Here is a 25,559-nt window from a genome sequence, read left to right on the forward strand (position 1 = left end):
GATGAGCTTCAAGAGGTAGTCACCTGAAATGGTCTTCCAACAGTCTTGAAGGAGTTCCCAGAGAGATGCTTAGCACTTGTTGGCCCTTTTGCCTTCTGTCTGCGGTCCAGCTCACCCCTAAACCATCTCGATTGGGTTCAGGTCCGGTGACTGTGGAGGCCAGGTCATCACTCTCCTTCTTGGTCAAATAGCCCTTGATGCCTTCAGTGTGACTCTACAATTTTCATAGTCATGAAAATAAAGAAAACTCTTTGAATGAGAAGGTGTTTCCAAACTTTTGGTCTGTACTGTACGTGTAATCATGTTCAGCTTTTGTTATATCAGAAACATACATACAGAACTCTTACGGCTTGGCAGATGTATACTGTTACTAGAATCACAGTGTTTGGATGAAGTTAATGATTAAACTCATCTCAGTGACATTTACAGTAAATCTCACTTTGTAATGGTTGGTTTGTTAATACTGAGTCCAACTACTTGTGAATAATGGCCTATGATAAATAAAATAGGTATTAATTAAATAGGTAAATAATTTTTTTTTTAACAAAATCAACTGACTGATTTGTGGCTAAATCTACTTGCTTTTATTCATCAGTTTTTAATTAAATATGCCTCTCACAAAATCACAAAATGTATAGTATGGAAGACCTTAGAAGACTTTCACAGACTACTTTTATAGTGCTTTTTGGAGCTTGACAATATAAGAAAGGCAACCACTTTCACTGTATGCAAAACAACGTCTTTGTGTTTTGAAAAACCAGCAAGCTAGTACAATTTGGGGTGAACTATCTATTAAACGTGATAAATGCATAATTAAAGAGTATGTAAGTTTGTATGTGTGCACAAGATCCTCCTTGTTTGTCAAACTCAGACAGGCCTGCTAAGCTGAACATCTGGATCTTCATTGATCAGATAATTGCAGAATTAACAGATGTGAAATTAAAATATGAACAATTTATTCAGTTTTAAATGTCATAGTAATACAAATATTTTTCATTTATAAAAAAAAGTATGCCTCATTTATTGTACCTATATGGCCATTTCTGCATTATCTGACCAGGAGTGCTGTGTGTTGCTCAGCCTCCCTCAACACTAACATACCTGATCAATACAGAGAAACACAAGAGAGAATGTTCTAGATTTTCTCTCGCTTTCTTTCTGTATTGGATTGGGCTGTGATGTTTGGGAGGTTTAAGGATGATCATGTGACACAGATCGTTCTGGCCCATGCAGGAGGTGTACTGTTATATGGAATCTGGTGAGTATCAGCTGCTGCTTTTCTTTTTGTGTTCTCCTTAACTTCCTGTCCCTTAATGCTGTTGCTATCAGCTCGGTCTGACCCACTTCCTGCTGACCATACCGGACGCTCCAGATCCGGACTGACTGAATAAGTGTTCTCCAAAACTATAAGCAGCTGTTGAACCTGAAAAGTTTTTTTGTTTTTGATGACTACACCACAAAAATGTCATTGTTTAAATTACTGCATTTCAATCATGACCTCTGACCTCCGAAAAGTCACCCCTTTCAGCTGCTTCAATTGCATTCTGGGCAATGTAGTTCCGCAGCACAACAGCGTGATTGGTGGAGTTCATAGATCTGACCCGTTCTTTCTCCACTGCATCAGGGTCACTCGCTTCATCACATTCATGGGCCAGACGCCTCCTAACGTGGTGACCATAAATATGAAAAGCCTTGGACTTTTAATTCATGTTAATTCAAATAGATATTTTTACATTAAATCATTAAAACTTGTATATTCATTTATATTTATTTATTAACAAAACAAGAATTTGTACCTAGTATACATGAAAATAAAGAGCTTGATAATATGTATTTATACCTGTATACCTGTATTGTTTGACACATCTCTGCCAACGATCTCTCTGTTTGATATTTAGCTCCACCTCATTGATTACGAGAAGCTCCTTCATTCTGCCAATCTTCTCCAGTTGCTTGGTGACCTCTGGCTGATTGGCCACCATGTTGAACATACCTGGATTTGTCTCCGCCATAGAGAGAATCATCTCCAACTCACTTAGAATAGACACAGAAGTACAACAAATGAAAGAAAATAAGGAAAACATAATACAGGCGTTAAGTATCTCCAAACCTCCTTTTTACTTTAGAACATATGTAATTATGAGGGGTCTCAACCATGGTTCAACAATCACAGTTACTATAACTAAAACCATAAAAATGGTCTTTACTCGAAATAAACTGTAATATAAAACTGAAATAAAATAAAATAAAATAATTTAAGCTAGTTTAAAGGCAACATTTCTCATTTTAATTTAGCTTAACTTGATGTACTAAAATGCTGTTTTACCATATTAGTTGCATTTGAAAGTTCTGTTACAATGCTACTCTGTGCGGTCGTCAGCTGTCTAATAAAACATGTTAAAGCGTCTTTGGTGTTTCCATGTTTTCTACAAAACTAAATTGAAATCGAGGGTGTGTGACGTCATTTGGCAGGCGACACAATGACACTATGGACACGGTCCGTGTTAAAATTGCTTATTTCTTTTGATTTAAACATTCTTTGAAACATTTGGGATAATGTAAGTACACAAATCAGCAAACTATATAACACTGTTCTAGTGGTTTTTGGATATTTTAATAAATAAATATTACATATGCCTTTAATAAATAAATAAATAAACTTAGGACATAATGAGTAAGAAATACTAGAGCGTACAAATAATTGTGACAAGTAATTGTGCCTAAATATTTTTACACTAAGTGACACTCAGTTTTACCTGTTTAGAGCTCATAATGCTTTTTCAGCTCGGTTTTAAAAGTCGCTAGAGACAAACCAATGCAAATTCATTCAGACAACATACCAATTCTCTTGCCTTGTCTTTCTTGCAACATGCTGACAGCATCACATTAAGAGAAGAATGCAGAGTACAGGAGAATGAAATTTTGGTCACTTTTGCTCAAAACAATAGATTCTAGCACTTTAGAGTCTGAAAATGTAAATAAAATAAAATCTGCATATTTGTTGATATACATAAACTGGTTGAAAAATACACTAAATTGTTTATTATTGTGAAGATTAGACTCTGAGAGGGTGGAGATCACATTGCAGGATGCTTGGCCACCTGTTCCACGATCAGCTCCACTACTGAGTCTGCACTGTTCCTGTCTTTCTGTTCACCTGCAGGACAGGACACGGCACTCAGCAGACTAAATGTGTTTGTGAAGTCTTCACCTGGTAATGGAGTACAGGGATAGGTGAAAATATTAGCTACGTAATTTGTTTTTGAGTAATCTGAGTCAACTTCTATCCAGCTCTCCATTTTTATTTAATGGAAAGCTGGAATTATCTCCTCACACTCATTATACCTGTGATGTGCATAGTCTTCAATAAATCAGCCACCAGCTCCACATCCTCTGGTTCTTGTTGTCTCAGAAGACCCAGCTTCCTCCTCATGATGCCCAGGTAGCAGTCCTCATAAATGGTCATGAACTCATCTAAAATGACCCCTGCTTTCGCTGACTGAAGCTCAGGGCCAAGAGCTTCTGCCAAACGTGCCAAGTTCCAGCGGCAGACATATGGCTGAGCTTCATAAGAATAACGACCTTTCTTATCAGAGGCATTGCTCACAAACTCAGGGTCAAACCTGCAAATGATAACAATGTAGGTTTTTAGAAAACACTAATAATACAAGCAATTATTAAAAGCACAACTTCTTTCAGGATGTAATTCAGTTGCAATTACTGCATTTTTGTGCAATTTAATGCAGTTCCTGTAGAGCTAAACAAACCTGCCCATGAAGCCAAATAAGCCGTAGTCTATAGTGAGTCCCAAGATGCTCATGTTGTCTGTGTTGAGAACTCCAAGGCAAAATCCCACACTTTGCCACAGGGCAACCAGTTTGGCAGTCCTCACGGTCACCTTGCAGTTCCATAGAATATAAATTAATATAAAATATTTTAAAAAATTAAATAAGGTTTTTATAATTATTTTTATGGTTAAAATGTTCTACACAATAATAAAATAAGGTTTTATTATGAAGTATTCACTGAAAGGTTCTTTAGGGAACCGAAATGGTTCTTCTATGATTTTGGTATTTTAACGTAATAGTGATGAAGTCTTTAAAATGTAAATTATTGTTAAAACCTCTCTGAAGAAGGAAGCATTCCTCTCTTGTCGATCTAAATGTCTTTTCGTTGTATTTCAGGGTAGAACGTCTCAATGACATAATCCAGAAGTTGTGCACGAATATCAGTACGTCCAACACTAGGGCCATGTCTACCTGTGAAGTCATCCACAGGGTGGAAGAGATCAAACGAGCCAAATCTGAGAAATGTGAGAAATATAGAGAGAGAGTTATGAGTCAAGGTAAAGTGCTAATATTCAGTACAATTTAATGAACTCAGACTAATTTAAGCAGATAATTCATAATTCAGAGCCAAAAAAAAAAAAATGATGTACCATATACTCTAAAATACTTGGACAAGTTTGGACATAAGTAACATCTAAAAAAGGCCTTGTAGTAGTAAGGCTGTACAGTTCAATTAATAGTTTCTTTATTTAGCAAACTTCAGGATTTTGAACTTGATAGATATAAATAGAAGCGCTCAACCTGATAAAGGTGGGTGCTATTCTGAGAACCACTGAGCACCTCTCTGGTCTGGGATTGCCACTGTAGAACGCATCCCTCTGGACATAAAGGTCAGAGGTCACCAGGGATCCCGCCTGTGTTGTGGGAATTCCCAATGCAAACATGGCCTCACTGCATAGGAACTTTCGAATGCTGGAGTGGAGCACTTTACGCCCATCAGACTGCCTACAGTATACACAGACACTAAAGCTTACTTTTTAAAAACAAAGCCGATAGAAATTTTTACCCATTTTTGTTGGTTAATGGCTACCAGTAACCAGTTTCGTTACATTCTTCACAATATCTTCTTTTGTGATCAACAGAAGAAACTCATAGGTTTGGAACAACTTGAATGACCTAATTTGATTTTTGTGTGAACTATCCCTTTTAGGGTTTCAAGGTAAATTAATACATCTATTGTTATGGGTAAAGAGTGGGTTTAGACTCATTATTCAAAGTGAAAGAGAGATCAACTTGAGTTAGATCACAATAGCCATTGTTAAGACTGTAAAACCCACATACAACACGTAATGTTCTTAAGAATTACACTTAATTCAATTCAATTGTTTCAATTAAAAACAACAACAACAAAAAAAGTTTTAAGAGAGTAAAATAGGAGTGTTGCACAATGTTTGATGTTGGAAAAATACATTTTTATTTTTGTCTTCAGTAGACACAATGCATTACATAAACCTACTTACATATAAAATAAACAAATATTAAAACTTCTTAAAAGCTTAAATTATGTCTTTTCTTTTTAATAAAAATGGTATATCTATGCAATATATTTATGCATAATACATTTTTTATTAGTTTTAACAGACCAAAATGCGAAAAGCTTGTATCTACCCTATTACACCTTATAGTGGATATTAAGGTGTTATTGATGTTACCTAATTCCTATATGTAATAACAATAAATTATGCATAATTACATACAACTAACAATAAACATTCTAGCCCTAACCCTAATTAAAATTACTCACTACTTAAATGTATAATTACACTGCAACAAGGACAAAGGGAAATACAGAGTAACCTATTACTTAATGCAGTGAGGCCAGGGTAACGGTACCGAGAATAAGGCGTCAATCCAGCGCCTTTAACCTGAATTTCCCAGCGGCCACAGGGGTTTGTGCTGATCGGGTTTGCTTAGCACCGGCTTCCACCTCCACCTCCCCCAGATAACACACAGCACCGTCACCCAGCTGCCCGGCGAAATGACCAAACTGGTGTCCGCAGTAGCAGTGCGCAGCGGGCTCAGATCCCGGAATCACCCGAGAGCCGCTTAGATACTCAGCCCCGTGCGGGTCACGTAAAACATCGTCCGTGTTCAGTGCCAGTAAAGCGAGAGCCGCTTCTGATAGCGCGACGAATGTGGGCTTGGGCAGCGTCTGCGGCTGCACACGGGAAAAACACGCTCTATCAAAAAACACGATCTATCTATCTATCTATCTATCTATCTATCTATCTATCTATCTATCTATCTATCTATCTATCTATCTATCTATCTATCTATCTATCTATCTATCTATCTTAAATATTCTTCTTATTACCATTCACCATCTGCAGTAATACATTTTACAGCAAGAGCTGAAGGATGTAATCATAATTGTTTGCAGGTTGAATTTGAGATCAATTTCAATCAACTACCTGGCAGTCCATTAAAAAGGCGTCACAGACTGTCCCAGATCTCAATGATTCATCACACGCTTGTAATTGCAGCAGGGGTTGTAAAAAAGGAAAATACAGACATAAATGAGAATGTTTGAGATTGCAGATTGATGTTTGGTCAGCTACCTTTAGGGAGCCAAAACATAACCAAGAGTCTATCCGTTTTAAAAAGCACAATAAAATGCACCATTTTGCTTCAAACTCCCAACCAGATGGAACTGTGCATAGTGGGTTAATAGTTAATAGTTGCTAGCATGCAGTTGTTCAACACATTTTTATTTTTATTACACATTTTTCTCAAATTTTATTGACATTTCAATTCATGTTTTTACTTACTGCTCTTCATACTCATATTCGATCTGGCTCCATGCACTTCCCAGATTTTACGATTGGGAATCAGATCCCAATAAACAAATAAAACCAAGTTCAGTCATGCATTTTGCTTGTTTAATATTCTGTTTCAGAATGTCAAATGAAATGGGTTACAAGTGGCAATTCACAATTATGAATAATCACATTATTGTCACTAAAACTGCAAGGTTTAATACAACAACATTGTGCATTTGGTCATGCAATTCTATAATATTGTTATTGTTTTATGTTTATTTTTTTTTAAAAATACCTATTTTTGTCTTTTTTCTTTCTTTTAATTGACAATATTTATATAATCAAGGTACAATTACCTGCCGGTGAAGCATTCAAGAGCAAGTCAGTATACTGTTTAGAAACCCCATGCACTCCACAATCAGTGTTACATATCTAAAGGGCCATAAATAGAAAATTTACAGAATACGAGATACGGTATATAGACGATTTATAACTTTTTATACATAATATTTAAGTCAGTAATGGAAGCTAAATGGACTATTGGACAAAAACATTAGTCATTCAGAGTCATGCAACAATCAGAAAGTTAATTATATATAAGATAATGCACATATTTTACTAGACATTCAATAATGTTTACAACACACTTGCAGTGTTTATTTGTTGCATTTGTCCAAAAAATGGTAACTGGTTTCTAAACTGATCTGAACTCAAAAAACTGCAGTAAGTATATGAAAGTCTAGAGAAATTAAATTCATGATGCTTTTTTTATTTCAATGAGCTTGTCTTTGCAGTCTGGGTGAAAGACGATTGGCAAGCAGACATGTGAGGGCTATACCTGCCACCTGTGTGAAAGCAAGACCCAGGACTGTTGCTGCAATATGAAAGACGTTGTCATTTACCAAGCTGAAGACTTTGAGGAAACAACCATGAGTGTGAATCCCTGCAAGCTTGATGTTCCGGAATCCACTCTCTGGCAAGGGTCTATTGCGACAGCCTTTACGTTTAATACAACAACTGTCTGGTAATGACAAAGTGGAGGAATCATTCCCCGAACTTCCTGTTGAGTAAACAGAATCTTGAATAGCCCAATCGGACATGAGCCAATCGCGCCAACCCTCGGCGCCACAGCACTCAAGCGCCCTCTGCAGGCTGTCCAGCGCATCTGCATGGCCCTCATCTTCTCCATAGTCCAAAACAGCTTTCTTAAGCCCGCTACGGAAACCTTCAGCAATATTCTCCCTGTAAAAGAGCCCTGAGAGACCCAATGCTAGTCCACCCATGAGTGTGGCCAACTGGAAGAAGCCATATGCCCGCAGAAGGTAAGGAAGGTTGGCAGCCACTCCCAAACATCCCAAAAAGCCCCAAGCGGTCACAGCAGCACCTGTACCTAACAAGATGATGGGCGCATTTGGGTAGCGGTTTGCAGAGAGAAGCATGTAATCGGACAATGAAGCCTGCGCCCAGACACCTAGGGTGAAGATTGCAAGACCTGCAGCCCAAAAAAGGAAGCTGAAAATCAGGAGTGCAAGGCGCAGCAAGGGCATGACTCCCACCGCCCGGCAGCACGGTGGGGCGGCACCCACAGCAGGCACAGGGGGCGCCAGCGAGGCCTCCGAGCACAGCGATAATGAAAGACGTTGTTGGTCAGTGTACTCTCGGGAGGGTGAGAGCAGATATCCAGGAAGCACAGAAGGCCGTCGGGAAATGGAGGGTAAAGCAGGACGAAGTGGGGAAGACAGTCTTTGAGCACCGTGCAGCTCTCTTTCCCACTCTTTTGCACGGCAAGGGCTCGGCCGAGCTGGTAGCGAGTCGTAAGGTGGCACAGAGCTCATGGTCCCGTCTTGTGCTTTATCTACCACCATTTCACTCTCTCTCTTTTACTCCTTCCTTTGTTTCATCCTTCCTCATCTCTCCCGTCTGTGTTTTACGGCCGGTCATCAACCCAAAAGCACCTATTCACAGCCTCGTTTCACCATAAATCCTCTTTAGATGAACGCTCGGCACACTTATCTTCCCCTGCAGATTCTCCACCTTCTATTCGATGTTTATTTGTGACATTTCTTAGACGCTCTTGATGCTGCTGCAATGGCCGTCTGAGTACACTGCGTCTTTGGTGATATGAAGGGGGTTGGTGATTATATGGCTATGATGCTGTTAACCCACACCATCCTGATCTCCTTCTACTGGTGCAGGAGCCATTCGTTCAGGGTCATAAATGTCTGTTCTGATCGATATGTGGCCTTTATCAACCTTTAATAATCTAATGTCTTTACAACTTTGCTATTGATTAGTTTTTAGATTAAATCTTACATTAAATTAAATCTTATGTGATTTGGTGCATATTCAAGGACACACTTTATAGCTCTTTAAACAAGATTGAATGACGTGAATATTCAATTTTCTTTTACTTCATCGGCACATTCACTTGTGTTAAAACATACAAAACAGCATTAAAAGAGTTTACAGTAACACTTTACAACAAGGTTAATTAGTTAACACTTGTTAACTAGTTTAGCTAACATGAACTAAGCATGGGCAATACTTCTACACCATTTTTTAATCATAGTTAATGTTAATTTCAACATTTATTAATACATAATTAAAATTAAAAGTTGTGCTTTTTAACATTAGTTAACGCACTGTGAATTAACAAACTAACAATGAACAACTGTATTTTCATTAACTAACAAAGATTAATAACTACTCTAAGAAATGTATTGTTCATGGTTTGTTTATGTTAGTGAATACATTAACTAATTGAGCAATATTGTAAAGTGTTACAGTGTTTAGATGTATGTTGACTTGTTGGCTGCTTTTCCTTCACTAGCAATGTTTTTTTTTTATAAATAACAATTAATTCATTTTAATTTAATTCTAAAATTATTTTTAATAAGTATTCATAATATGCAGGCATAATTTATAAGTTCAAAAATAAAAAGGAAGAATGATGTTTGACAAACCTTCACTTGTGTTGTGCTCCAGTTCATCCAAACTACACAGCAAATTAAAAAGGTAACAGGTTTCAATACTCAGGTAAGATGACAAAACATCAAGACATACTTCCTTTCTTGACAACTTTTTCCCACATTATGAATGTAATAAATCTTCCATAATAAATTTCTATTTATCTTATGCACAAGATGGATTTTACTTATCCGTTATGTCATGTATCATTTAATCACTTCCAAATATATAAACTGACACGTTTTGCTTACAAAACGTGACGGCGAATCTGTTTCCCGCCAGACCTGAAGCGGTGTCGCGCACATTCAAACGTGTTAAAAAAAGCGCGGAATAAAGACCTACTTCCGGCTATTTCCGGTATCCCGGCTGAGCGTGGTTGTTCGTTGCTTCGGTCGACTTCTCGACAGTCGTTCGCCAGTGCGTTTAACCGCTATTATAGTTTAATTCTGTGACAAGATGCGTGCGGAATTTGATTAAAAGACAAATATGGTTTTATTCTAAACTTAAATAATGGAACTCCTTAACGTAGAGAGTCGCGAAGCGGGTGAGTTTTATTTAGCTTGGGAGCTAAATGCTAAGAGAGTGAAGCTAGCACAACCAATCCTATTAAAGTTTCTCTCTCTCTCTCACACACACACCACTCATAACACGTTTATTTTGTATTTTTTTTAATTAAGTACACAGAAAAAAAAATCTTATTTTTTATTTACTTTGCTATTATTGGAACTGTATTGTTGAAAAACATTTCTAAAAAATGTCCATGATGAATAATGACAGAATACATTTATAATCCAGAACTACATTCATGTTATTAATTAAAAGTACTCATTAGAACATCATTTAATTTGTTTTCTTTTTAATATTTAAGAGCATGCATGTAAAGGGTAATGCACAATATATCAAATGTATTATGTTTGAGCCTTGCAGATTTTGCACTCCATCGGTTACAGATGAACTTGTTTAGCTTTAACACAACTATAAGCCTTATTTCTTCAAGTGGCGTGGAATAAAATATTACAGTCTATAAAAAATTGTTACATATAAATTGATGTGTATGCATTCATTTAATTCAGTTTAATGCATCCTAATACATTTTTATCAGAATTAAGATCTTTTTATATTATAATCTTGATATTTATCTGCACTGTTTTTTTTTCCCCCAAGCTCTCCCTCTCTCTGCACTGCGTCTGGTTGTGCCTCCTCTTCGGCTGATGTCAGCGTTTCTGTGGCAGGTGGTTCAGCGTCGTAATGTGACTCAGTACGGGAAGCTGGAGCAATTTGTGGTGCTGGTGACCGAGACCGTGCCAGACATCATGAGTCGAAGTCTGGTTAATAAACTGATCTTTCACCTGCGGAAAAAGGTCATGATTAAGCAAAATATTTAATGTGCTTTCTTTTTTTTTATACTGCACAGTCTGAGATAAGTAACTTGCGATTTCTTTTTTCTTTTAGGTGATATTAGAGCTTTGTCTGAAGGATAAAATGCCAGATCTGTGGATCATTCAAGCACATCTGGATTCTCTTCGAAATCTCACACATAAAGTAATGAATTATGGATTTTGGATTTGCGTTAACTATATACAGAAATTCAGTTTTAGCAAGGTATCAGTGTCTTTTTTTTTTTTTGCTTTCAATATGTTGCAGTGTAAAGATGTGGAAAGTGAGATCATCAATAACAAATTTATCAGATTGGTGCACAGCATTTTGGAGGACGCTGAAAAGAAAGAGAATTTCATACAGGTTAGATTTGCTCACCTCTTTCTTGTCTTTTAGAATCTATTGCATGAATGAAAATTGTTAAATGTTTTTCCATATCTCTCCACTGCTTCTTTGTCTTTAGCATGTCTTCCCTGTAGAATATGGATCAGGATATGATGCAGTATTACAGAGCCTTGCATGGGAGTTCCTGTCTCGAGTGGAAGACCTGCTGCCGGTGCCCAACCTCAAAGAGGTGTGTCCTCGATGAAAGACTGCACAATGCATTGAAAAAAAATGAAGAAAATGTTCCATCTAAGGGGAATCTGACCTGAAATCTTATGCTGACTTTCTCAGACAGCTTCACGACTTTGTGGTGGCCTCTCGATGATGGAGGAGATTGTGCAGCCACTCTCAGATCCAGCTGAGATCAAGGATGTTCTTCAGCACTTCAAAACCAAAAGACTGCACGCAAGAAACAATGAGCAATCTCAGAGAGTTATCAGTGAAAGTGAGCTTTACTGTTGCTTCTGTACCATATTTGTTTACATGGGTTGAATAACTAAAACGCAGTGAGATATTTAATTTATATTTAATCAATATGAAACTTTCAAAACATGTCTGGGTCATATTTTGCTCCCAAAATTTAAAGAAATATAAGGTAATTATTTAAAATCCTGAATATACGCTTAATTTGATTCATTTGTTTTTAATACATCATGTAATTAAAATAATTAAAATGGATTATTTATTAGGTTTTGTGATATTATATTTTGACAATAAGGATCATTTTTATATTTTGTGGTGAAATGTGATCTAGTACAATTGAAATACTATGTGTTTATAGTTGATTTTATTTTATTTTAAAGTTTTAGTAACCTCTAACGAGAAATGTTGCCAGCTAAAATAAAATACATTTTTGTTCTTTATATCAGTTAAAGTTTGTATTATTTTAATATTTTATGGTATTGTTTTAGTCAACTATAATATTCATTATGCGTAAATATTTTCTAAAGTTTTTTTTGTTTTTTTTATCTCTTTTGGTCTGTACAGTGTCCATTCCTCCTTCTGCCGAAGTAGTTTGTTTGCCTCATCCACTTGCACAAGAAACTGTCTTGCCTGCCATTACCTTTGAACATGAGGAAACTTTGCCCCCTACCTCCATTGCACAAGAGACTATTATCATCGAATCAGAAGGCACAGAGAATCAATCAGAATCTGATCAAGCGGCCTTCGCCATAATGAGCCCATCTCAGAGTTACACAGAAGAGGCTGAGCCTTTAGCTGACAGCGAGGAGTTCACAGCAATAGCTGCCACTGAAGAAGCAGAGGAAGGCTTACAAGAAGAAGAGGTACTTTGTGAAGAGAAAGACTCAGGCGTCTGTGAAGTCCAGCAGATCTACCTGACCACGGACGGCTCCACCGTGGTGGTGTCAGAGTTTGAGAACGAGGGAGAGGAGGCGACTCAACTGCAGTTCCTAGAGCAATCAGAGATGGTGGAAACGTCTGGTGTGAGGCAAGTCAGTTTAGAGCAGTGGATCTCAGAATTAACTGGAAAGGGCATCTCTCTACCAGTTTTGCCTCCAACTCCTGTTGAGATTGTGAGGGAGGAGACCATCTACGTCCCTGCAATGGAAAGACCACCGTCTGTGAAGTCCATCATCCATAGAAAGAGCAGTCCACCTCGTGCCACAGTTTCCAAAAAGGCAGCGGCCACTCCTTCTGAGTCCCAGACAACTCAGGAGGAGAAAAGACACAGCTGTCCCGATTGTCACAAACAGTTTCGCTTTGAATGCCTGCTGAGGAATCACATGCGTACTCACACGGGTGAGCGGCCGTTCCAGTGTTCAGACTGTGGCAAAAGCTTCAGGTGCCTAAGCTTCTTGACCAATCACATCAAAACGCACTCCCTCACCAGACCTTTCAAATGCATGCAGTGCATCAAGACCTTTCGAAAGAAAGCAGACCTCATCAAACACATTCGTGTGCACACTGGCGAGAAACCATACAAGTGTACCATCTGTGGCAAAAGCTTCTCCCAAGGCTCATACTTGAAGATTCACCGCGAATGCCACACCTCAGAGAATCTACACCAGTGTCCTCACTGTGACAAAAGCTTCCCGACTGCATTTAAGCTGTCCATTCACGTTCGCTACCACTCCATGGAGCGCTCGTACCAGTGTAACCAATGCGGGAAGAGCTTCATCTACGCCAGCCTCCTTCGAAGACACAAAGGTTATCATGCAGGCGAGCGGCAGTATCTGTGCTCCATCTGCGGCAAGTCCTTTGTCTACATGTTTGACTTGAAAAAGCACCAGCGCAACCACGAGAGACCGCGGATCAAGATCCCGTGCACCCTTTGTAACAAGACGTTTGCAGGACCCGAGATGCTGAGGTGCCACTTGCGCATACACACTGGAGAACGTCCATTCCGCTGTAAGATCTGCGGAAAAGCCTTCTCTCAGATCGGGAACATGAAGAGACATGAGCGCGTGCACACGGGCGAGAGGCCGTTCACCTGTGAAAGATGTGGGAAGACGTACAAGCACTCGTCTCACCTGAAGAACCACATGCTCAGCCACACGGGCGAGCGGCCGTGGCAGTGCTCTCATTGCGGGAGGAGCTTCAAGTTCCCTGGGCCCCTTAAGAAGCATGAGAGAACTCACTTGGGCGAACGAGGAAATCGTAGAAGGACCTGTGACCAAACACGTAGCCGCGTGAAACCAGACCCCAAAAGCCCGTAATTGAATGTAGGGATCTTGCAGTTAAAAATGATCCGCTGACACACGATTAACCAGTCATTACTTTAAAAGGTAATACAATTTTGTTGTCTAAACCATGCTTTATGCAACTCATAAATGAAATTGCACATGGAAATACTTTATAAACTATTACTTTACATAGTTTGTGGCATTTAAAAGAATATTTCACTGGAAATTGAAAGTTTGTTGAAAATTTACCCTCAGGCCATCCAAGATGTAGATGAGTTTTGGAGAAATTTGGATTTAGAGAAAATTGCTCACCAATGGTTCCTCTCCAGTATGCCATCAGAATGAGAGACCAAACAGCTGAAAGAAACATCACAATAATCCACAAGGGATCCACAGTTCAGTCTATCACTAAGTGTCTGATGGAAAATCTGTTTGTTCATTGGAAACACATCCATCAACTTGATGATGGCATCAAGACATTCCTGATTCAGATGAGATTACTTTTTCAGTCAAGAGTAATATTTTGTATAAAGGATTTCTATTTTAGCCTGAAGCAAGTTTGAAGTTAAAATGTCTTGATGGATTTGTTTCTTACAAACACACATTTTCACTTCACAAGACCTTGATGGGCTGGAGTGGTGTGGATTATTGTGATGTGTTTATCAGCTGTTTGAACTCTCATTCTAACGGCACCCATTCACTGCAGAGCATCCATTGGTGAACAAGTGATGGAATGCAGATTCCATTCTAAATTTCTCCAAAATCTACATTTTGGATGGGTTGAGGGCGAGTAAATTTTCAGTTTTGGGTAAACTATTCCTTAAGGTTTACAACAATAAAGTTCTTCAATCCAGAAGGCTTGTTGTCCTAGTCACTGTGATATCTCAATCATGCTGGACAAGACATCTCAACAAACAAACCAATAAATAATATGTTTATTGCACAGTAAAATACCTAAGAACAAAAACAATGTGAGATTAAAACATCTGAAAATACTATAGTTTTTATGGTTGTCCACCTCTAAAATTTAGAAGCATATTGGATAAACTCACTGTAAAAAAAAATATTCTCCACTTTTCCACCATCACTGAATAATGCATTGTGTTTTTGTAGACACATTTCCTGTACTGATTCTGACTGGATGTGAAATTCATCTTTAATTTGGCGCATACCAATACCACACATGGGATACTCTTAAAAAGAGATTGAGATTTGAGCAGTGAGCTTTGGCATCATCCTGTGTAACAGTAACTTACATTTGTAGAATGTGTATATATTACATTTTGATATACTTGAAAAGCTAATGTACAAAATGGAAGTTCTTTTCAGTGTTTTTACCCATGTAGCACAAATTTGTTTCCTTTTATAATACATTATACAATATAAATCCAACATCTGTAGTTTTTTTTTTTTAAGACTATGCACTCATCAGAGAAATTTTGCACCAGGAAGAAAAAGATTTACTAAATTCCCCCCAGTTATTCCATTATGCTCTAAAAAAAATATTCATTTCAATTAAAGACTTTTCCTTCATACTTCATTCTTCTAATTTCCTGTTATTTGTATCAGTTCCATGGTTGTAAGGATCATATTATTCATTAGATGTCATTAGACTAATGCAAGTTCTTAACTTACTATGCAAATCGCCATCAGCTGAGACAAATTCAGTTCAGTGTTAAACTTGACCCTGTGAAAATGTGAGACCACATGGCAACAGCACCATTATGCAAATTCTTTCAAATGTACAGAAATGCACATAATACAGTGCCAGGGTGCTGTATTTTGATGCACTGAGAACTTGAACAAATAAGGTTCTGTATTTCTGTTGCTTGATAGTGAAAGTGTTATGTTCCATGCTTGGAATCCAGCTGATTAAAGGTTTGTGTGAGTCCTTTTGCCATCCTCCACAGTCCACATGATAGAAAGTACCTCCGTCAGATGTGGTTTATAATCCTCAGTCCAGATATCTAGGAGAATATGGGTCTCACTCCTCCTCCAGACTAGTGTAGCGTAGTCAGACTGGAAAAGTGCAGTAGCAAAATGTGGCTGATTACCAACAAGCATTTTTATTTCTTCAACCATATATGCCCTAGTACAATTGCATTGACATTAAAGATGACGTAGGTACATTTACTTTTAAATTTACTTGTTCACAGTTCAGATTCACCTGAGCTCTGTGCATTTGCAGACCTGCTAGTGTTTTTTTCTCCCAACTGCCTCTGGCTCCTGAGCCATGGTGCTTTCGGCATCATCTAGAGGGTATTTCTCAAATATTTTATTTAGCTGTTTGAAGAACTTCCACTCCACATGCTCTCCTTCATTTCTATGGGTTGCGATGACCAAAAAAAAAAAAAAATGTAATTGTCATATTAAATTTGCATATTTAAATACTCTGCTTTTGAGGTCAAAGTTATATGTACCTGTAATTGTCAAGGCACTGGCGGTAACTGGCCTTCAGTCTTTTGATCCTGGAGCGACACTGTTCGTCTGTCCTGCTGTAGCCCTTCTCGGCCATGGAGAGTGCAATCTGCTGAAATACAGGTTTGCGTTTGATGCAGCCTTTTAGTCTCTCCTGGATGGCGTCACTCCCCCAGATGGATATAAGAGTGTGTGTCTCACTGTCACCCCATGCCAGCTTCGTCCCGTCCGCAGTGAGAGGTTTGGGGAGAGCTAGAGAGTCTAGGTATGCAAACACATTTCACAAATACAAATGCATAACCTGAAAAACGTTATGAGTTATATTCAAGCATTTTTATATCATGATTAACTCATTTCAGTTATAAAGAAAGAATATTTTTCTCTGTTGGATAAAAAAACAAAAGAAAGGCTAATTTTCAGATTGATAACCTGAATCTGAATCGGTTATGGATTCCAGCTCACTGATGTCCTGGCCTTCAGATGTTCTGTCCTTTAAAATAATCTGTTCCAGCTGATCATAGAACTTACACTCCTCTTTGCTGAAAAACACATTAAAAGATGGAAACAATTGAAAATATTACACATTTATTCTCAGAATAGCAATAGCGTGTTATCATACTGCATTACATATTAAGCATATACACCATTTTTTATGTTTTTGAAAGATGTTATTTCCTTATGCTCTGAGGCTGCATTTATTTGATAAAAAATACAGTAAAACAGTAATATTCTGACATATTACAATTTAAAAGAACTTTTTTCTCAACGAATACAACGAAGACCAGTTATTTGAAATTGTAACAATGTTCCACAATATTACTGTTTTAACTGTTATTTTAATAAAAAAAAATGCAGCTTTGTTGAGCTTAAGAGTTCAAATAAATCTTTATTATTCCAAACTTTTGAACTGCAGTGTATGCTGTCCAGTAAAGCAGCATATAATTATTGTATTCTAAACATAATCTTTAACAACTGGTCATCAATACATTAACAGACTTTAAGAACTTTAACGCCAGTATTAAAAGCCTGCAGAGTGTGGTTTTCACTCACCCATCATAGTAAAACTGGGACTTGAGTCTTTTCACACGTGAGTGGCACTGCACGCCTGTTCGGTTGAAACCCAGTGCCATCATTCTCTTTGAAATATATCTGTATATGTGCCTGTTTTTCGGGGAGGACATGAGGCTGTGCTGCACACGGTCATCACCCCAAATGTCCAGCAAGGCCTGTGTCTCCCGGTCTGACCAGGTCATCTTCCTGCCGGATTCAGATACAGCTACCATGGCTGCCTGCTGGTATTCTAGTAATAAAACACACTCAATTATAGTAATGACTATCATAGCTATAACGGAAAATGTTAAATTAAAACATCTAAAATAGACCTGATGGTCCTACACTTTTTTTTATTTTGGGGTGAAATGTCACTTGTCAGATTCACCTAAAACAGAATGAATGATTGAATGAATTTCAAAGTCACAAACCTGCATCTTTATCATCTTCATCATAGACAAACAGTGAAAAGTCCTCATCACCCAGAACCTGCTCCAGTTTATCATAGTACTTGCAATCTGCGTTCTCTATGCCACATCTAGATGAGAACAATATGGAGAGATGATTAAACCTCAGAAAAAAAGAAAATAAAGTGGATGAGAAGTTAAAGCCAGTGTCAACAAGCGAATATAATCTCACTTTTTCCTTTTGTAAGACTGTCGGAAACTCTTTGTCAGGTTCTTGATTTTCCATCTGCACTGCTCTGGTGTTTTTAAGAATCCCTTATTGTTCATTCTCTCTGCTATATCAGTAAACACGTGGATGTTATGGACAGATCCTCTCAGGGCGTCCTGCACCTCATCGTCCACCCAAATGTCTATTAGAGCTACAGTTTCAGAGTCTGACCAGGATGCTGTCTGGTTAAAACTGCCGCAGATGTCCTGGGATTCTGACAGAGGGAAAGACTTTATTTTAACTGGAGTATCAAAAACAGCCTTTAATACAATTGATGAAATTATTTTTGGGCTTAATATTTTGACAAAATCAAATATACTGTAATATATAACCCCGATTTTATGAATTATGAGACAGATTTGGAGACATTTAGCATTACATCACTTGCTTACCTATAAATCCTCTGCAGTGAATGGGTGCCGTCAGAATAAGAGTCCAAACAAACTGATAAAAAAAAAAAAGTAATCCACACCACTCCACAGATTTGTTTCTTACAAACATGCAGCGTTTCGCTCGACATGACGTTTATTGATGCACTGGAGTAGAGTGGTGTAGATTATTGTGATGTGTTTATCAGCTGTTTGTACTCTCATTCTGACGGCACCCATTCACTGCAGAGGATCCATTGGTGAACAAATGATGGAATGCTAAAGTTCTCCAAATCTGTTCCTAAGAACAAAATACTCATCAACATCTTGGATGGCCTGAGAGTAAAGTAAAGAATAGACATTTCGATCTGGCACACTGTCTAGATGTTTAAGAAAAGTACCTGATTTGATGCCATTGTTGGTTTCGTTATCTCCTGACACTTTGGAGGAAGCATTCCTTCGAAAAATATCTTCCATCAGATCATAGAACTTGAATTCCACACGTTCTGCTTCAGGTGAACTGTACAGAAAAAAAAAACAGACACACTGAAATTATATGTAGAAATCATTAAATATTATATTTAGTGCTCAAGCCATATTAATAAATGATGTGCTAATGTGACTCAATCTTATTTTAAGCTGCATAGCATGTTGAATAGGTTCACTGACCTCAAGCTGTCCATGCACTGCCTGTAGCTGATCTTGAGTCGTTTGATTCTGGTGTGGCACTGCTCAGCGGAGCGCAGGTATCCGTGGCAGTTCAGTTTCTCTGAGATCTCAGAGTAGATGTGTCCATTGTGAGGGCAGCGTTGAAGGTTCTGCTGGACTTGCTCATCACCCCATAACTGAAGGAGAATCACTGTCTCGGCATCGGACCAGGCAACCTTCTTTCTATCCTCCATGCAGTTCATTGCTGTTTCTGTGCCGGGTGATGATAGATGGACATGACACAGTTTTAAACACTTACGGACAATTACATCATGCTTAAATCCCCATAGATGACACATGAAATGGCTAGAAGAACTCTTTGTGTTTCATCTTAAAAAAAAAAGTTTGCTGTTGGTATGAACTTTTGATGTTTTAAAAAGAAGATTTTTGATTAATAGTCTAAAACAAGTCTAAAACAATCACATTTATTTAAAACAGGAATCTTTTTTTGCATTATAAATGTATTTACTGTCTCTTTTGATTTAATGCGCCGTTGCTAATTAAAATAATACATTGTTTTTATTACAATTCTGACCTCAATCTTTTGTACAGTAGAGTAATACAAAACAATAGTTCACATGGATGACTGGTACAAACCTATTTTCTGGTACTTGTACGCCTGATATTCAATGTCTGTTGAGTCCTCCTGTTTGATCTGTGATGAGCATGGCTCTTCATTAGCCATAATTCTCTCCATCTGTTTATAGAATTTAAATTCTACATGTTCTTTGCCCTCAGTGCTGCAAAAAGAATCGAGAATAGCACTTTTAGTTATTCAAAATAATACAACAGTGTAATGAATAGTATTCTCTAGATAGTTTGCTTGTTGGGTTTGAATTTTTTTGACAATGGTGCAAAAAATTGTAATGGCGCTCACTGTTTACTCTCGTAAGACTGTTTGAAGCACAGCTTCAGTCTTTTCACTCTACTTTGACACTGCTCTGCTGTCCGGATGTAACCATGAGCGGCCATCTTTTTAGAGATCATGGCAAAGATGTGTCCGTTCTGGAGAACCCCTCTCAGCTCTCGCTGGGTTTTGTCCTCTCCCCAGATCCTGATGAGGGTTTGCGTCTCCTGGTCTGTCCATGGGATATTCCTGGTGCCTTGAGAGGCCGTACGTGAAAATTTGGTTAACAATATATCATGTCTTTTATAAAATAGAAATAGAAAATAGAGTACCCTCTAGTCCGACGTGACCGAGAACATCCCAGTCAGTGTCTTTTGCCTGCTGTCCTGAGGAATCTTCTGGAACGCTGATGTCAGTAATAGTGTCTTCCTGTTCTGTAGATTCTTTACGGCACAGAATTTTCTCCAGCACATTATAGAACTTCCATTCCGATTTCTCTCCTTTCACACTGCCAAACAAACACACCTTCAATTCACTTACAATTACAGGAAAGAAAAACAGCTTTATTAGAAAAAAACGTTTTTTCGTTTAAATATATATATAAACATATATACACTGCTGTTGAAAAGTTTGGGGTCAGTAGGGCTGCATTTATAACAAATACAATTAAAATAGTAATATTGGTACACTTTCTATTTTAATGTATTTTAAAACATAATTTATTCCTGTGATGAGTTTTCACCTTCAATACTTCAGTTTTCTTTTTTTTTTTTTGATGAATATAAAAGTTCAAAAGAACAGCATTCATTTGAAATAGGAATAATTTGTAACATATTTCCCGGTCCTAACTATCACTTTTGATCATTTAATGTGTCCTTGCTATATAAAAATTATTATTTTTTTATTATAAAATGTATATATATATATTTGTATTTTTTTTTTATTATAAAATGTGTATATATATATATATATATATATATATATATATATATATATATATATATATATATATATATATATATATATTATACTGACTCCTAACTCTTAAATAGTGCAGTGAGTCATGTTAATGTTAATGTAACAAAATTGATGGCCCTAAAATATTTCTTTAAAGTCCACATTTAAAAGACTTTCCCAATAATAACAAGAAAACCAAAAATCTTCATTAAGAGAGCCTATTTCATGTTGACTGAAACTGCATTTATGATTTGGCTCACATGTTTTCATGGCACTGTCGGAAGCTCATTTTCAAGCGTTTTATCCTGGTGTGACACTGCTCTGCTGTTCTGGTAAAGCCTCTCTCGAACATCTTCTTCGAGATGAGGTTGAATATGTGTCGGTTGCGAGCGCAGTCTTTTAGACTCCGCTGGACGCTGTCTTTTCCCCATATGTCAATGAGGCAAAGCGTTTCCTCCTCTGACCAAGGGACTTTTGAAGCATCAGAGGTCTGGAAGGAAGACTCTTCTGAGTAAATAAAGCAGAAAAGAGTTTGAATCTGCTCAGCTGCTTACTGTATATTATAGTAAGTAATCAAAACAAATATAATTACAATGAACTGACCTGTGTATGCACCCATATGATCGATAAATGTGAACTCTCTGGACTCGTCTCTTTTCCTTTTAGAGGACTTCTTTGAGTTTTTTTTGGTGTGTGTCGGATTCAGCTCTTCACCAAGAGAGTCGTCAACGCAACCGTTAATCTTTCTACTAGATCCAGCACCTGTGTTTGGCCAGCTCTGATCATCATCTTCATCCTCTTCATCCTCTCTCTCCTCTATCTCTACTTTGAATTTTCTCTTTTTAGCCATCCAGTCGAGTGTATCAGGATCAGACAAGCGTTTTGAAGTGTGGCATTCATCTGTGTCTTGACCATCTAAACCGGCTACCGATTCGGACGGGTCACCAGATTCTGTGTGATCACTGGAAATGACGACTCGAACCAGCGGAGGGAAAGATTGAGATGAAACTGTACAGCTGTTATAAGCAGAGTGAACATGCTCTGCAACAGAGAAAGACAAAAAGACAAATTAAACATCAAATTAAAGATCATCCTTACAAACACTTGTCAGGTGCTCGTGGGGAGAACAATAAACTAAAGGTGTTTGGTTAGCATGATAGTTATTTTCTGCTAAGCAAATGTTAATTCATTGTTTTTACGGCTTTTTAATTGCATTTTTTTTAAATGTGTAATTATGTTGTATATTTAAAAGTTTTTGTGTTTGCTGAAGAGGACTTCAGTTGTGGTTAAGTTGCAGAATGGTTATATGATGACAACTAGGAAATGTTATTATAGAATATGGACTGGTATTTTGGCCAGATGCAATGATTTAAACTTAAAAACGTCATAGTAATAGATTGGTTTCTAACAAACGCACAGCTTTCAACTTTACAAGATTTTAACTGATGGACTGCAGTGGTGTGGATTATTGTGATGTTTTTATCATCTGTTTGGACTCTCTTTCTATTGGCACCCATTCACTACACAGGATCCATTGGTGAACAAGTGATGAAAAGTTAAATCTGTTCCCAGGAAGAAACAATCTCATCTACATCTTATATTGGATTTCATTTTTGGGTGAACTATTTCTTTATGACCTCGCAAATGGTTATCCTTAGTGAAACTATCCCTTTGTAATTCGGATTTCGTTGGTGAAACTGTTCTTTTGTCATTTTTATTGTATAAGCCACACATGCAACTGAGTGAGAGAGTCAAAACTGCATCTTGTATTCACACGACATAGAAGCATCTGATACAACCTTTCACTTGGATATGGTGTAATTTAAGGTAAAAAAACTGCTACCATTGTCCTGAAGATTTCCATTAGCTCTGTGATGTTCAAGCAGGGTCTTCATCTGCTTTGGGACCGAAACTGAATAAAGGCATTGCTCCAGAAGAGACGGGCAGGACCTGAGCCAAGAGACGGTCTGAAGAACACAACCAGACCAACGTCTACATTAGTAATATAACAATAGTGTTCAGTTTCTTTCCGTCTTTCCATGTTTATTGACATACCTGTGAAAGGTCTGGGACTGACATCATCCGATCAAACCGCAAGAGGAAGTCTTCCATAAGTGTCTGCAGGTTTTTGTCAAACTTGGGGCCGTATTCTTCTGGGAAAATGTTCTATTAATTACACAGGGTTGAGGAAGAATTCCTTCATTTCATGGCACAGAAACCAAAACAGAAAAACCAAGTGTTGTGAGCATGTCTACGTGTTTGTAACCTGGAAGAAATTCTCTCTCTCTTCAGGGTTGCTGATAAGGGTCCGAACAAGGCCAAAGAAACAGGCCTCAGATTCCTCCATGTCTTCATCAACCACCTGTAATGTATGAACTCAATTAAAAATGTGCTTGAATTGAAATGTGATGTTTCAAAAACCTCCAAATGGGTTCTAAACAGGACTTGACCTCATTGATCGCACTGACGACACGAGGAGCATGGACTCGATCCAGGTGATGCTGAATGTCTTCCAGGTCAACCTGATATTTACCACGACACAACTCCAAAAGACGCTGTGAAGAATAAGCGATATAATGCCAAAACCTACAATCTCTTGGAAAGCTCAATCTTTAACTCTGTTAGTTTCTTACCCTTGCTCTTAAGCCAAATATCAGCTGAGTTCTTTGATTGAAATCAAGAAGCTCTGGCAGTGCGTCTGTCACCATGTTTACAAACTCCTCCAGCATCCCATAGTGCTGGACCTGTCTCTGTTCAGTCACCTGCCACATGGCTGCAGACAGTAACCTCGACGGTGGAATGATGAAACTCATCAATGAAAGAGGGTCTGAGAATTAAAAACAAGACGAATTAGAAACACATGCAATGAGAGGCAGCGTACGCATGTATATTAAACAGCTTTGACCTTATAATCTGGATTGAAATCTCCTGCAGTTGCATATCTTGTTAATGCATTTTGTTTTAAAAATCCCTAAAATTTAAATGAATCAAAAAACGGTATTAGAACCTATAAGATGTGCTTTCATTTAAAAGGAAGTTACGCGATAATGGTGAAAATGAAAATGACTTGAATACATTAAATTGCTTATTACACTTTAACATGCTGATTTGTGTTGTGTTTTACAAAAAAAAAAGAGAAAAGGAAATTACTCACCTTCGATTTTCTTGCTCCAAAGCGCTTCTTCCATTGTTTACAACTTCAGTCAAGTTTAAACAAACTCGAAATGGATATTTTTAACAGCCGTACGTCATAATTCAGAAGAAAGGCTCTATTAGAAAGGACACTTTTTAATTTCGATGCGCTTTCCACTTGACCATTTCGTTCGTTTCCAAACACTGGACTGAACGACACAGATTCCGGTCTAATCCGCTTTGGTCTGGTCTACAGTCTAATTCGAGTTCTCCCTCTGGTGGTGCAAAACCACATTATACTAGTTTTGCGAGGCCATCTCACAAACCCAGCTCCCAAACCATTCTTTCCGTTCGCTGTTGTTTTGTATGCGGTTTACTGTTAATGTGGTTTAATCTAGACTGAAAGTCCAGACACAATTATGGATTTATGTTCATGTTTTAGAAATTGGTAAAATTGAGTTGGACTTTTATTATGAAGGATGAGGCCGTGGATTTAGCTCATGAATATTTAATTTACTCATGCAACGCTGCTGTTGTAACCTTCCGAGAGTTTCGATCACGTGTTCTCATAAATATTAATAACGCACCATACCGACTCCTGCCATTGGCCAACGTCGCGTTACGTAACAGACGCTCAGGAGTTTTGGCCATTCTATTTAGAATTTCACTGTCGGTTTGTTTTTGTTTTTTTTATTCATTATTATTTTATATTATTTTGTTATTTATTCATTTATTTTTTATCCTTTGTTACCCTGGATTTATTTTGTCTGTTGTATTGTTTTGTATATGTCGTTTAAAGCATTTTAAATACTTATGTTATTTAAATATAAAATAAATGTAACTAAGAGATTATTGTCTAGCATTGTCATACTTCTTATGAGCAGTTTGGACAACAGTATCATGTTATTGTTACAGACAAAACTGTTTTCACCTGCTTCTTTTAAAATGTGTACAAAAGCATTAAATATATATATGCATAACACAAGTCAGCTTCATTTTCATTTGCACATTACTAGTTTAACCATTTCATACTCTTAAAACACGTTTGTAACTGAGAATTATATGGTGTTAAAAAAAAGAAAATAAGAACAGAGACTAAGTTACTTATTTTTTTTTATAAACTACTTTATTTCAAAACATGAAAAATGTCTACAGACAGACAATGAAAAAAAAAGCAAATAAGCAAAATCATTGGTCTTTTGAAACTAATATGTGGCATATGTAACATTTAACAACCACTAACATCATTAAATTGAGAGTTTTGTAGATTTTAAAGGTTAAAATAGCCCCAAAGACAGAATCCAATGAACTATAACTTCAAATCAGACACATCATATATCTTTGCAGGTCAAGGTATTTTACAAGCTTCAAAACATTTTGCCATAACCAACACTGAGACAATGTTTATTACAATAGTTTGGCAA

At 37.5% G+C, this 25,559-nt stretch overlaps 4 protein-coding genes across 8 annotated transcripts; 1 reads left to right on the plus strand and 3 right to left on the minus strand.

Annotated features, from left to right (window-relative positions):
• Positions 1-1,201: 1,201 nt before the first annotated feature.
• Positions 1,202-6,632, minus strand: selenoo2 (selenoprotein O2). The gene is given in 12 exon segments (XM_059504622.1): positions 1,202-1,423; positions 1,506-1,662; positions 1,849-2,034; positions 3,082-3,211; positions 3,346-3,623; positions 3,768-3,898; positions 4,124-4,168; positions 4,171-4,303; positions 4,590-4,793; positions 5,682-5,745; positions 5,748-6,028; positions 6,613-6,632. Coding segments are annotated over 12 exon segments (1,851 nt in total).
• A 108-nt stretch (positions 6,633-6,740) lies between these two features.
• LOC132098697 (tetraspanin-7-like) lies at positions 6,741-9,119 on the minus strand. Its single transcript, XM_059504830.1, has one exon. It carries the CDS (start codon positions 8,470-8,472, stop codon positions 7,381-7,383), a length of 1,092 nt encoding a protein of 363 aa, XP_059360813.1. The 5' UTR covers positions 8,473-9,119; the 3' UTR covers positions 6,741-7,380.
• Positions 9,120-9,910: 791 nt separating this feature from the next.
• Positions 9,911-14,844, plus strand: LOC132098689 (zinc finger protein 135-like). Its single transcript, XM_059504820.1, has 7 exons — positions 9,911-10,118; positions 10,739-10,935; positions 11,027-11,116; positions 11,219-11,314; positions 11,415-11,525; positions 11,627-11,780; positions 12,323-14,844. The coding sequence occupies exons 1-7, from the start codon at positions 10,085-10,087 to the stop codon at positions 14,011-14,013; spliced, it is 2,373 nt and encodes a 790-aa protein (XP_059360803.1). The 5' UTR covers positions 9,911-10,084; the 3' UTR covers positions 14,014-14,844.
• Positions 14,845-14,897: 53 nt separating this feature from the next.
• LOC132098686 (uncharacterized) lies at positions 14,898-24,458 on the minus strand. 5 transcript variants are annotated; one of them, XR_009422959.1, is made up of 20 exons: positions 24,158-24,455; positions 23,637-23,830; positions 23,454-23,558; positions 23,270-23,365; positions 23,059-23,169; positions 22,847-22,970; positions 21,607-22,044; positions 21,264-21,510; positions 20,379-20,554; positions 20,077-20,302; positions 19,797-19,939; positions 19,161-19,410; positions 18,893-19,011; positions 18,088-18,337; positions 17,880-17,986; positions 17,449-17,698; positions 16,828-16,937; positions 16,401-16,659; positions 16,115-16,303; positions 14,898-15,999 (listed from the first exon to the last, which is right to left on the minus strand). XR_009422959.1 is itself a non-coding variant. In XM_059504815.1 (20 exons), the coding sequence occupies exons 1-19, from the start codon at positions 24,189-24,191 to the stop codon at positions 16,174-16,176; spliced, it is 3,366 nt and encodes a 1,121-aa protein (XP_059360798.1). In that variant the 5' UTR covers positions 24,192-24,458; the 3' UTR covers positions 14,898-15,999; positions 16,148-16,173. The 5 variants fall into 5 exon arrangements, 4 of the variants coding, with proteins under 4 accessions (XP_059360798.1, XP_059360797.1, XP_059360796.1 ...); XM_059504815.1 differs by having other exon boundaries at positions 16,148-16,303; positions 21,264-21,507; positions 24,158-24,458; XM_059504814.1 differs by having other exon boundaries at positions 16,171-16,303; positions 24,158-24,456.
• Positions 24,459-25,559: the final 1,101 nt, after the last annotated feature.

Source organism: Carassius carassius, chromosome 22, assembly GCF_963082965.1.
Source record: "Carassius carassius chromosome 22, fCarCar2.1, whole genome shotgun sequence".
Taxonomy (NCBI): domain Eukaryota; kingdom Metazoa; phylum Chordata; class Actinopteri; order Cypriniformes; family Cyprinidae; genus Carassius; species Carassius carassius.